This window comes from Polypterus senegalus, chromosome 18, assembly GCF_016835505.1.
Source record: "Polypterus senegalus isolate Bchr_013 chromosome 18, ASM1683550v1, whole genome shotgun sequence".
NCBI classification, from domain to species: Eukaryota; Metazoa; Chordata; class Cladistia; order Polypteriformes; family Polypteridae; genus Polypterus; species Polypterus senegalus.
The window spans coordinates 42,685,609-42,699,815 of NC_053171.1; the positions used below are offsets into that span (position 1 = coordinate 42,685,609).

At 36.1% G+C, this 14,207-nt stretch overlaps 1 protein-coding gene across 1 annotated transcript in view; it reads left to right on the forward strand.

The window, feature by feature from the left end:
* The window catches only part of brf1b (BRF1 RNA polymerase III transcription initiation factor subunit b), a 319,216-nt gene that overhangs the window by 127,012 nt on the left and 177,997 nt on the right, over window positions 1-14,207 (forward strand). Inside the window, exon 7 of the mRNA XM_039741834.1 lies at window positions 4,326-4,475. Coding sequence (XP_039597768.1) covers window positions 4,326-4,475 — 150 coding nt within the window. The remainder of the gene's footprint in view (window positions 1-4,325; window positions 4,476-14,207) is intronic.

The window sequence follows — 14,207 nt, forward strand, 5'->3', positions numbered from 1 at the left end:
AATACTTAGACGGTTCAGTCTCCAAGTTGGTCTAAATTATATTTGCAGTGTGTTTGATGTCATCATCATGCTTAATGATTTAGATTTTGTCAATATGATGTTTTCCAAAAGGTACAGCACAATTAATCAAAATCTGCTATTTTCCTCTGGAGTCTTTATTCCATCAGTTTGGACTAGACTTCTTAAACCATTGCACCCCTAAAACATCACCGAGCCACTGCATTGCTTTATGGAACGTGCAGAAATTCATCAAACTATTTATTTGTTGCTAGCTCTTATGCTGACTTACTGACATGTTTGTTTCACATCTGGGCTCGTCACTCCATAGTACTTTCTGCCACCCTTGATTGTTTCATACTTAATGATCTTTCATGTATCACAGTATCTTTTGCTTTTTGCCTTTTGTTTCTTATCTGTGACACACCTTACAAGACAATTTCTTTTAAAACATCTTTGTACAGTCCAAGCTTGAACGTTTATTCCAAATGATTCTCCCAGATGTAGAAGAAGCACTTTACTGCATTTCCTTGTTTGCCTTGAAGAAGTGACTTTTAAGATGTTTGGGTTTTTCACTCTGATTTCTTTTTTTTTTTTTCAACCTTCCTATTTTCTTTAAATTGCTTCATGAGGGTTTGAACACTACATCTTGAAAATCTGGTTTTGGAGTTTGGTATGCCATTACTTGCCAATTATAGCCTTTCTGCTATATAACCATAACTTTATGTCTGTTAAAGTGTGTTAGCCTTTTCCAAACTTCTCCTGACTTGGGTGCCTCAGGGAGTGGACTGGGATTGTTTTAGCTATCTCCTAAGATATCAGTACATTTTTTGGAAAACGTAAGAAATTCTTATGTTTTGTTTTTTCAACATATATTTATATTTTGTGTTTTGATGATCAAATAAACACTTAATGCCTAATTAACAAACTTAATTTTTTTATTGAATAGCACAGGCTGGTTGAGTAATTTGCTCAGGGATGCACTGTTAGCTGGTGGTGGAGATAAAACCAACAGACTTGGTCTTTAGGGACATCATCCTAGGCTATGCTTCACTCTGGCTTTTTCACCCACCTATTGCTATAAGAAAAGGGGAAACCAGAAAATTAATGTCTATAGGATATATACTCTGGGTATGGTCTCCACTTTTGCTTTAAGTAATTGTTTGAGATCTAAATTATAAGCATTTATCTTGTTACCAGCTCATCTCACTTCAACAACAGAAGTTGCAGAATATTAGACTGAAGGAAACTGCTGCTGAAAAGGCCTTATTGCATGGCACTTGCTACTGTACAGGCCAAAGGTTTACCATTCATTATGTTTTGTGAATGCACTAGAAGAAGTTTAGTCAACATATACTGTGTAGTGTTGTCATTTTAGCATCAATTAAATGCAAAAATTGATTTTTTAAAAGTGATAGGACTGTCATTTGCATTGAGGAAGAATCTTTAATATTCCATCCATGTCCCTTCCTGCCTAGTCCATACATAACACCACTGTGTTACAAAGGATGCTACTGCTATTTGTTTCCAAACAGGAAACCATTGCCTCTGTTGCAAGTCAGGATCAAGTACACATCTCCTTTATATTTTGGAAACCATGCTACGATTGAGTTCAGAAAAAAATACTTTTCACCTGTAAAGGTGTTTATTAATAAACTACTGTATATCATTGCGGTTAAAAAATATATATATTCAAATCCTAGAGTGTTATTGTACCATACTGTCATCTTAAGTTATTCTTCATGTTCACTGTACTGTTATTTTTGTTTTTTTCCTTTGGTACTGTGTATGCTGCCTTTAATTTTAACGTGTCATTGATGCTTCTTACCAACCATCAAAGTTACAAAAACGTTTGCTGATAATCATAAAGTATGAACCCACTAGTTAATTTTATATTAACTCTTTAATTACTTGAAAGTAATCTAAGGTAAATAAAGAGGGTGGTTAACTGCAAAACTAGGTAGTTTTAGATAATACATGAGTAATAATATTCTATTTAGGAATGAGCATCTAAAAATAATTTAATGTTACATTTTCAAACCCAGTTTTTCCAGTTCACAGTAGTGGGTGCTGGAGCCTCTTTATAGTATAGGCACAAAGCAGGAATCTGCTCTGGACCGGTGAAAGTCTATTGCAGGACTCATTAGCACTCCCACCCACAAACGCCCAGTTAACCGCCCAAGTCTCCCAAAAGCTCAACATGCATGTCTGAGGGGAGTCTGGAGTACTTTGAAAAAAAATCCCACACAAACCATGATCTGGTGTGGGCTTTAAATCAAGGATTACTGGCACAGTGCTAACCACTGTGCCTACTTCTGTTTATTGTTGATAATAAAACATAATTCCTGAGCTTTATAAGTGAAAAGTTGCTCAGCTATATTTTGCTTTTCATTGGTGATAATTTAATATTCCTTTCTTTTGTCTGGACAAAAGGATGAAAGGAAGGAATTTTCTACATTTTTTTGGTTTACATAACATAGTGTTAACTTACTGTTAACAATTCCCTTTAAATAAATAAAGGTACAGTTAACATTACTAGTTGCTTTAAAGCTGATGTAATATTTTATTGCATTCCTGGAAGAAAAGACTTTTTATTGCATTTAGGAACTTTCTGTATTTTAATGGCACAGTTTCTCATGAATTATTGAGTTATGAGTACTAAAAATGATGTTATCTCCAGTTAAGATTACCTTTGTATAAAATGTGGCAAACATAGCTACCCCAAACCTCTGGGGCTAGGAGTGGCCCCTTTTCATTCATTGTGACCTCTCCTATGGTCAAAGCACAGGCATCTGCATTAACTACCACTGATTTCCAGCTTCACCTGAAAATGTATGAATAGACAGCTAATTTCTTTTAATACAATTTGGATACAATCATTGATGTGGCTGCAGCACAATTTTGTAAAGGTACAATGAAGCATTCAAAATTATACTATCCAGTTTGTATTGACTTATGTGAGGAAACAAGTTTTGTTTAATAGGAACATTATTTCTATTCCTTTTATGGAGCTTTAAGAAGAGTCTGTCTTGAAGAGCCTCCAAAACATGAAACACCTGTGAGAAGCCCTGTAAACAAACATCTTTCCTTATCTCTGCCTATGCAGAATAATAAAGATGCTGTATTTTAATCAGAGATCCTGTCACTCTGCTCTAGTATGTAAACTTCCTTTGACATCCTTAAAGTAAAGGAATTCTGGAAGCTACAGTGAGGGGACATTCTGCAGGATTTTCCTGTCAGAATGTCTGTTTCCTGGAGATTTCATTCCTAATTATGACTTGGATCACCCAGACTACAGAGAAGAATGCTGGGGTTTACTATTTTGTTGTGTGTGCAAAAATGCAAAACAGCATGGAGGTGGTGTAGTATGGGGTTAGTCAATTACTATTTTAATTTATTTATTAACTAGAAAAAATCCTTTGAATATAAAATATAGAAATGAAACTCCATTGGCAACAAAACACTAATTTAAAACCTTGCTTTACTCAACTTTGATTTTTACTATTGCGGACACAAAGCACTTTCGTTTCTGACAGCACTATCTTACTAATTATACTTGTGCTTCACTTGTAATCAACATTTTTGCTATGAAAAGTGTGCATACCTCTACTTTTGTTAATTTTGTTGTTACAGGCGTACAATGCAGGATTTGTTTCAAGAGATTGTCATGGTTAGTGTGTTCATTGATAAAGGGGTGGCCCATCCATGACTCAGCACTGTTTCAGTTCCCCATGAACTGAAAAAAAAAAAAAACAGATGGATGTATATTTGAAAAGACTACATTTTATCAAATTGGTAGTGGGGTTGTGTATCTTTTATTTTATGCATCATTCCTTGTATTCCAGAAACTTTGACAAATACATGTAATGTACTGGTTCTCCAGGTAATCTTTTAAGTCTCTTAAACTTTTTTCATTAAAACCATTCATTTTAACTAAACAGTGAAATGTGCCAATTTAAAGAATGTTTTTATAGCCCAGAAAAAGTGATTCTTTGGTTTAAAATGTACTTTGTTACATTGAGCTCTCATTTCATCCAGTATATATGTTTTATTTTGTGCTACAGTTGATTGAACCCCATTTTAATTTTATTGTATGTTTTACTGCCTCAGAAGCTAATAAATACACATTCCAAAGATGCCACACTTTTTTCTGTGTTTCATCTATTCTTCATGGTAGTTCAGTTTCTGGTAAACATCACTGTTTTCCTAATTCTTTAATTCAATAAGTCAGTGCATATTGAGTAACAAAAGGAATAACATGAATAGAGAACAAACAACCTAGGCTTGTATTTATCTAGTAGTGTTGTGTGTTTTTAATATTCCTATAGACCCTTGTCTCTATATACCTCGGTTTGCACACATGCTGGAGTTTGGAGATAAGAACCATGAGGTTTCAATGACTGCACTAAGATTGTTACAGAGGATGAAGCGAGACTGGATGCATACAGGACGTAGGCCTTCAGGACTCTGCGGAGCAGGTATTTCAAACCGTTTTCTGTGTGACTATGCATTTTGATTTTTTTTTTTTTTTTTTTTAAGTATTTTCAGCATATAGTTAAAAAATAGAGAACAACTGTGTCTCATGGGCTTTTGAATTTCTTTTCATTTCTAAACATTGGGCTCTGAGTTGACATTGCATTGTTGAAAAGGCAATTGCACTGTGCATTGAAAGAACAGGCATTATATATAATTTTTTTTAAAGGGTGTACTGCCTAAATCATTGGGAGCATCATAATTAACAAGAGCATCATTTTCAGGGAGGAACATATTTTCCTCTCAGATTTTTCAAACAAAGTCAATGGTTCAGTTTCCCCTACCTTATGTTAAACGTATTGAAATTGCACATCCTTACCTCGCAGATGAAATGCATGCATGGCTTAATATAAAGTATAGAAATGCTGTTTGATGAACAGCATAATATCAAGCAAGCAGTAATTTCCTACAGCATACTACAATATAGTATAGGAGACATCACCACAAGCACAAAATGAGAAGTTTAAGCTACTGGTTCTATCTGAAATACGAAAGCAAAAGACAAATTACAAATAATATACTTAATAATAATTGATTCACTTTTTTCTTTTGAATTCTCTTACTTTAATATAACAGGTGGTGTTGGTGGAGATACAGTAAGAGATATATGTGCATAGCTGCAGCTAGCATTAGTTAATCATAAGCCACACCAGCAGTTGCTCACACTGGACAAATTTAGACATTTAGAGTCCACAGTCAATATAACAAAGATATTTGAAATGTGTGAGCAAACAAGACTACACAGTCGAAACCCACTTTGACATAACACTTGAAACTAAATAGGCTTTTCAGGAGGTTCATATACCAATGAACTTGTCTTCTATGCCATGTTGGAGACATCAGGTAAAGCCCTAAGATAAAGAATGAGATGAAGCCTTATCCATGCTGGTTTTGGATAACAAAGAAACCCAAAGCTCCTGTCACTTTCCTAGAAAGCATTCACACTGAGGTATGCATCTGTATCATCAAGTATGCTGACGATACTGATGCTACTGTTGTTTGTCAGTTATGAGACTTTACAAATGAAGCAAAACTGCATATCTCATGAAATACTACCAGAATACAAACTTGGCCTCTAATGCTACTGAGATTTAAAAAAAAAAAAAAAAAAGATTATTGTAGATAAAGATATCCAAAGTGAAAAGTTTCTTTTACTCAGTCCTTGTGCCCACTGGACAGAACAAATTGTGTCCAAGCATGTTACTTTTTCAACACAATACTGTGGTTTTAGCAGTAAAATACTGTAGACCAATCATTGTCTCCTTTTGTTCAAGATCAGTAGGATTTTAAAATATTATTAACTACAGCAAGTCTCATTCAGACTGAGAAATTTGCTGTTTTGTTTGTTCAATGGACACTTGTGGCATTGTGACACAAAGGCATGCACATACACTTTCAGAGACATTTAAAATGAATAAATACGTTGAAAGGTCAAAGTCAAAATTCTGACACCATTACACAAAGCTTGTTCAGGGACATTTAAAACATGTTAATCATTTGAAATGTCAGAAAGTTAAAATTCGCAAACATACGTACGTATAAAATACATTTTCCTGATTGACTGATTTTATATTTTGAGACACCCCAAGGAAAAAATGTTTTCTGCTAATAGGTCCAGCTCTTGGCACTTAGATCCAAAAAATCCAACCCTCTGAGCTTTAATGGACTGGCACCTTATTTAGGATTGGTTCTTTCTTTGTGTCCAGTGTTGCTAGCATGGGGTCAGTTCAGCTGAGATACAAAAATTAAATTAATTGCGTTTATTGGTGAGTGGATGTTTTAACACATTACACTTTTATAGCTTAAATGTGACATTTTGGCCACATAACAATATAAAATATCCACTGATAAAGTGATTCTATTCTTATATAATTTGCATTAATATACATTTATATTGTAAACTTTAAAGGGTAGTATATTCTATATCCATGTTAATGTATGTACATTGATAGTATGGTGGTGCAATATGTTCTATTACCCCCTTTTTTCATGGTATACCTTCTCCAGTTAGATTCCCGACTGAGATTTCATCTTATTATGGCTTTCAAGTATTTTTTTTTTAATGCTTATCTAGATGTTCCTTGCTAGTGTACATGCGATCATAGCTTGAGTCAATGTAAATAGCTATCTGATTGTGCCCTGCAGTGTGCAGGCATCCTGTCATAGGCTGGTTCTTATCTTGGATCTGATGGAGAAAAGCTCTGGCTCCCTAAAGAAGCTAAACAGAAAAAAATTATATATAAAAATTGATGGCTGAACTGCTGATCTGAATTCTTATGTAAAACTGAGGAGGAATTCCTATTGAATATCACTCAGCTTCATGACTGGGAGGCTTCATATCCTTTAAGATGGAAATGCACATCCAGTATACAGGCATAAACCAAGGTGGTAGGAAATTAAACCAGTGGCTGTTTCGAATTTATTGAAGGAAGAAGTTATTTGTACATCTGAATCACTTTGTTTCATTCAATGCAGGAGGTGTCAAGACACCTTTCATTATATCAGTTTCTTTGTCACCTTTGTGCTCTGCAACAATAGTATAAAATTCTATGCTCTGACATGGGGCTTTTCCGAGATCAGATGATATTGCATAAACATTAGAATTATTAATTCTTATTTAATTATAACAAGAATTACCTGAAGATGTTATAGGAAAATATTTGTACATACCATGTACTGAAAGGTCCCACATACATAAATGCATTTGTTCCAGGTTTAATGTACTCCACTCAGCATTTAGCTTCAAACTCTCTGGTAATTTATTTTTCAATACCTGCTGGTTCAAACTTGGAGTGTTTTTAAATTAATATATTTTAAAGTGGAATATTATAAAGACTCTTTTGTTCTTCTACACATTCTCCTCTATTGTACGTTCACGTGTACTAGCTGAATAGAAAGCAGTGCAGTTGAATGCAACAGTTAATGAAATTGGACATAATGAAGTGAAACATTGAAAGCTCCCAAGCTTGATCAAGATTGCTTTGCAAGCTGATTTAGTGTAGAGGTGAATAAAACGTGCTGCAGTAAATTGCAGGTACAATGAGGTTATTGTTGTTGGGCATAGATTGATGAACAAAGGTTACTTTTACATAGTAGCATTCATTTAGACTTTTATTTCTACTTTTAGCAGCACCTATTATTTGCATAGTTCAGTACTGTGATTAAGGAAAAAAAAATTAAACTAGGCTGGTTGGAGGAATTTTAACTCTTTTGTAATGAGCAGTAATGGCAAATTCATTGTTCAGTCTGACTGTTAACAGAAGGTGATTAACTGTTAAATGGTTCCATCAGTTGTTTGTAGTTTACTTAAAGTGTTTCTTACATTGCCCTGAATTCTTCAATACTGGTTACTTTAATGATTTGATTTTTAGGTGGTTAGTGTCCTGTCAGTTTGTTTTCAACAAATTTTAGATTTTGTCAAAGTTTTGTGAACAACGTTTCAAGAAAAACATTGTGCTGGTTATACACGTCTTGTCACTACTGACATGAAATGGTTAAGAAAAAAATTACAATATATAAACTAAACAAAGCTTTTGTGTATCCATCCATCCATTATCCATCCCGCTATATCCTAACTACAGGTTTACGGGGGGTCTGCTGGAACCACTCGCAGGAAACGGGCCCTCAGCAGGGCGCCAGTCCACCACAGGGTGCGCACACACACACACACACACACACACACACCAAGCACACACTAGGGACAATTTAGGATGGCCAGTGCACCTAACCTGCATGTCTTTGGACTGTGGGAGGAAACCGGAGCACCCGGAGGAAACCCACACAGACACGGGGAGAACATGCAAACTCCACGCAGGGAGGGCCCGGGAAGCAAACCCAGGTCTCCTTACTGCGAGGCAGTAGCGCTACCCACTGCACCACCATGCCGCTGCTTTTGTGTATATATGTGTTTTTTTTGGTTTTTTTTGTTGTTGGTGGCAATTATTCTGAATTGTCTTTTTAAACTGATTTAGCTTTGTGAATATTGCAGAGTTGGCAACTTTGACCAGATATACTACTCATGAATCATAGATGTAGTTGTGAATTTAGACATTTGAGGGCAAACACAGAAGGACTTTATTATCTATTACCTTTGGCAGAAGTCCTCTCATCATCAAGGTCAGTGAAGACAAAGGATCAGACCATGCATGAGAAGAAGGTTCACTGCTTTTGAAATGTAAAGATTGAAATCTTGTCATATAATGTCTTCAGGGAAGGTTTTTTGAGATTTCCAAGAAAAATAATGTATTACTGATAATATTCATAAATAATAACAAAATGCAAAGTACATTTGAATATTGGCAACCATACAACCTGATAAAATGGTGATGTGTAATTCAGGTGGCACACAGACTTGCAGTTACTTAAAATGTCTCTAGTTAAGGCATCGTTGGTGCTCAGCTTTCAGCCACATGTCTGTTCAATATGGCTGCTGAGCTGTGCTCTTCATTGTGTTGTCTTCATCATCACAGGTTAGCAAGAGAGATGCTTCTTCATATGTGGGTCAGTCAGAGATGCTTCTTCATATGTGGGTCAGTCAGAGAGATGCTTCTTCATCATATGTCAGTCAGTCAGAGAGAATGTGGTTGAGCAAGTACATTTATAGATGTTCTCTCAATTCCTAGAACCAATAGGACATCATGGTACTTAAAGGCCTCTGAGACTAGCCAATTCCAAACAGCCATACCTCAGACCAATGGGTGAGATGAATGTTTTGTACAGTGTCTTTATACACAATGTCTTTAAATTGTTTCAAGAGTCTGATGCGTAACTTGTGCATTGATTTGCAGTATTTGCTCTCCCAGTGTTAAAAGTTGTCCGTGACCATTTGTCCATTACATATCTTCTTTATTTCAAAGACAATCTGAAGAACTTGGAAGCGCTCCCGATGACTTGTATCTGCTCCAGCTTGCGTCAACTCTTTCTGCAGTCTCCATATGTCATCAGATCTGGTGGTTCAAAATGAGACAAGTCCACACCTTCCACTAAACTAGCCCACTACAATTGAGTCTATTGTGTGAATTTTTAATCTGTACTTGTTCTCTGTCTAACTGCTAATTAGACCCCTGTCCCAAACTATCTGTTTAAGCATATGCAACTGTACAATTAACATCAAAATTTGAAAGGTAACATGCCACAGGTGCCAGTACAACCACTTCTGCCCAAGTGACAGCACATGTGCCACTGCATAAACTGTTCACAAACCAACATTTGTGGCCCTCTGCACACATTTGGGGTTGACTTAGTTGCCTCTTGTGCTTTCCTACCCATGGTGCAACTCTTGACTGCCATCAGCCTTTACCAGTATAGGCTGGCATCACCACCATGAGACATCAAAGCTATGCAACTCTCATCATTCCCCTAGGCCACCCCTAGAGTTGTTTGCTCACCATATGCATACTCATTGTGCTAAACACCTCGGTTCAGAATTGGCCCACTGGTCCTGTGCCTGCACCATAGCCGACAATCTCAGCAGGGCTTCCATATTTTCCCAATTAGACTATACCTAAACATCGGAGCCCATATGTCTTGCAAATGTATCAGCTGCACCTGCTTTCCTGAAAAGTTCACCAATTTTCTTAGTATACATTTTCCTTAATATTATTAATTATATTAATTATCCCACTTAATTAATTAATACCCAGAATGTATACTTTATGAGCCCAAAATGAATCCCCTTATTTTGGCATTCCTAACTGGTTTGTTCAGTTTCCACCCCTTGGAATGCAGGACTGATTTTTATTATATCCAATGTAACTTGTTTAAGAGGGGAAAAAAATAAAGGAAGAAAACACCCTTGCTGTTTTCCCTTCCTTTCATCTCTCTCCTTTTCCTCACACTCACATTCCCACTCTTTATCTGAGCACACATCGATCCTAGGTAAGTAATTGGCGGTGATTGGTCATATAGAAAACTAGCTACAAAAACTGATTTCATGCTGCACATTCATGTTTCTTAACATAGTCTGAGTTAGATTTCTAAAGACATGGGCCATGAAATATTTTTATAAGTATTAGGAAACATAGCTAGTCCTTCATTTCACGATTTACAGTACCTTAAAGTATTTGGCCCCAAAAGCTATGTTCACATTTTTTTTTGTCTCAAATTGTAATCCTAATACAGTATATATTAAAACTAGCCATGTGCGCCCAACTACATTGCCATGTTAAAGTTGTCTGTGAAGGGCTCCCTGTTTAAACGCAGCTGCCAGTTGTGAACTGGGCCCTTCGTCACACAGCATTATGATTTTTTATAAGGGAAACAAAATTACAAAAGAAAACCCTTGGACATTGATTTGATAGGAACGGCCTACTCGGAATCACTGTCCGAATCGTAATTATGTGGTGGTGTAGGAGCATTTCTGCTTCTGTCCGTTCACAGTCTGTCTCGTTTTTACGATGCTATCGTTTCCTCTCACGATCTCTTCTCAACCTTTCTCCAATCTCGCAGGTTGCTTTGTGGCAATCCAAAGAGTAAGGCAATATATACGGAGCAATGGTTATAAAAGGGGACACATAGGTATCCAGGCTCTTTAAAGCATAAATAGGGATCACTTCACTGACATGTGAGCAAGCCACGGTACAACTGTGAGACGCACAGCACTCGCCGGCTACAACGTAACAATAATAATTTCCGGAACGTGCTGTTACGTTGTCATTCATTTTACCCACTGTCTTTCTTTCATTCATATGTTACGTAGGCACGTACCTTTTATCTTCGGCAATCTCATTCTCTAACCAGGCCTCAGGAGCTAACCAGCGTAACACTATCCACCACCCCTTTCGTTATTCCGGCACATTGTTGACATCCGTGAGTAGCAACAATGTACTAAACTTTAAGGTGGTCTACGCATGCGTGGAATTCGCGGACAAACAAAGATCAAGATCTAAACGAAGATCTTTTTAGTTAATTTAAAACAAAACAATTTGTTTAGTTTGAATGTCTGTGTTTTTAGGTGTGACTGGAGTACTACAATCTTCAGTAGTATAAGCCTGGTGGAGATTCTTAATGCAATGCCTATGTTTTAGCTGTCTCTCTACTGCCATCTAGTGCTGCTTCTTCTAATTCATTCGCGGACAAACAAAGATCAAGATCCAAATGAAGATTATATATAGATAAGATTTTTTTTTTCTCCCCCCAGCTGTTCTACAAAACAATTTACCTAGTACCACATTTAAAAGAAACTATTTGAAAACTTTTAACAATTATCGAAAAATGATCAAGTATAAATTGTTAGATAAGTTAATATAAGGCAGACTTTGCTTAGGGTGCAGTATATACCATACCAACTCGTCCAATTTCTTTTTGGCTGCGCCTATCTTGGAAATTGGTGGATCAATAAATAAGAGTAAATATCTCATATGGAAGTGGAAAAATGTGAAACTACAGTTGTGCTGCCTAGATCAGGCTGCCCTTTTCAACCTAGCTGCCATACATGAATGGCACTTTGTCAGAGAGGCTAATGTGATGCAATTGTTATTCTGACTGAATTGCAGAAGTCAGCAATTGTGATTGGAGTAGATGTTCACAGCTAAACAATCTCCAAGGCATTGCACTAATGTTAAAGTAGTGTACAAAAAATGGTTAAATGGAAAAAAGAGGAGGAAATTGGAATTGAAAGATCTCAAAAGTAGTCTATAAGTTAGATATTACATTAGTGTGCTGGCTGGCTGTCATACTGAATTATGGTGTAGACATGTTCCGTCCTATTTTTAGTCTGTATGTTTCCCTAAGGAGCCAATTAGAAAAACATTAATGTTTTCTGTCTTTCTTTACTTTTTCATCTTCAAATTCCTTATCCTCTGAATTCATCAGCCAATATTCTTAATGAGTGTTCCTATCATACTTTATTTGTTGTTACCTGCTTTCTCACATTCATGTTCAGGAATTCCGGGCCTTTCCTGACAGCATAGGGTACAGGGTATGAAATAACAGTGAATGACACATCAGTCCATTGCTGCATACTTACATGGGATCTTTTATTCTCAATGAATATGTTTTTTTTTTTTTTTATTCCCAAAACAATTTTCTTTGTTGCTTAAAAAATATTGTCACTTGTGTAAATGTTGTTTTTTTGTGAAAACAATGTATGCTTCATCCAGTTCTTTGTGCCCAGGCTCCTCATTTTCACAATACTGGCTATTTGGCAGCTAATCTAGTATTTGTTCATTTTTGCCTTTGTGAAAGTCTCTGTATAATACAAGTGTATGCTATTCAACAACAACATTTATTTATATAGCACATTTTCATACAAACAGTAGCTCAAAGTGCTTTACATATTAAAGAATAGAAAAATGAAAGACATAATTATAAAAAATAAATCAACATTAACATCGAATAAGAGTAAGGTTCAATGGCCAGGGGGGACAGAAAAAACAAAAAAAACTCCAGACGGCTGGAGAAAAATAAAATCTGTAGGGATTCCAGACCATGAGACCGCCCAGTCCCCTCTGGGCATTCTACCTAACATAAATGAAACAGTCCTCTTTGGATTTAGGGTTCTCACGGAAGGGCTTGATGATGATGATGGTCACGTAGACTTCTTCCTTTTAATCCGTCCATCATTGTTGGAGCATCATGAAGCTTTGAGTAGGTGGAGGTGGCGCAGGCCACCACCACAAAGAAACCGGAAAAAGAAACAGAAAAGAGAGTAGGGGTCAGTACCGATTTTAGAGCCACCATGAATAGTTGTTATGATGAATTGAACATACAGAGTATCAGGATTAAGTTAAATTCTGATTAAAATGAAGTTATAAAAAGGCCATGTTAAAGTAATGTGTTTTCAGCAGTGTTTTAAAGTGCTCTACTGTATCAGCCTGGCGAATTCCTATTGGCAGGCTATTCCAGATTTTAGGTGCATAACAGCAGAAGGCCGCCTCACCACTTCTTTTAAGTTTTGTTCTTGGAATTCTAAGGAGACACTCATTTGAGGATCTGAGGTTACGATTTGGAATATAAGGTGTCAGACATTCCGATATATAAGATGGGGCGAGATTATTCAAGGCTTTATAAACCATAAGCAGAATGGTATTCTAAGGCAATCTAAAGTGTCACAAATAGTTTTGTTCGGAATGTGTAGTTTTATGAGGACAATTAGTCAAGGAAACAAAGTTTTTATTAAAAAATTAATATTTTAGTTAAAATACATGTATTCTAAAATTTTTGTACTGTAGGTCATGTAGGTTGCTGAATAATTGCTTAATTATTTTACTTCCTAAGTTACGTTTTTTAATTATGGCCAATTTCTGCAAAACTACTCACAATGCCAAGTGTTCTGCTCATATTTAAGACTCTGGTCTGTCTTGACAGTTTGTATTTTGAAGGAGCTGTTTATTCAAATTTTTTTTTATGACACATCTGCTTTTGTTAATAATTCCCTTAAGAACTACCATAATCATCCATTTTCTCACCAGATTCTGCCAAACCTCATAATAGTTGTACTTTTTGGTTTTGTGCGTTAGGCTTGGAGGAGCTGAGATTATGAATGTGGGATGAAATTTTCATCCAAACTGGAAGAAAATGTTATAGATAAGTTAACCTACTGTGTGCTAAACCTAGCATTCGATGTAAAGCATTGGAAAAAACATCTAAGGAATTCTAGAAAGGTGAAGTATGTATGCCAGTTATTGTAATGTGCTTTGGGTAGATCCACTTTGTGGTAATTATTCAAAGAGATTCTT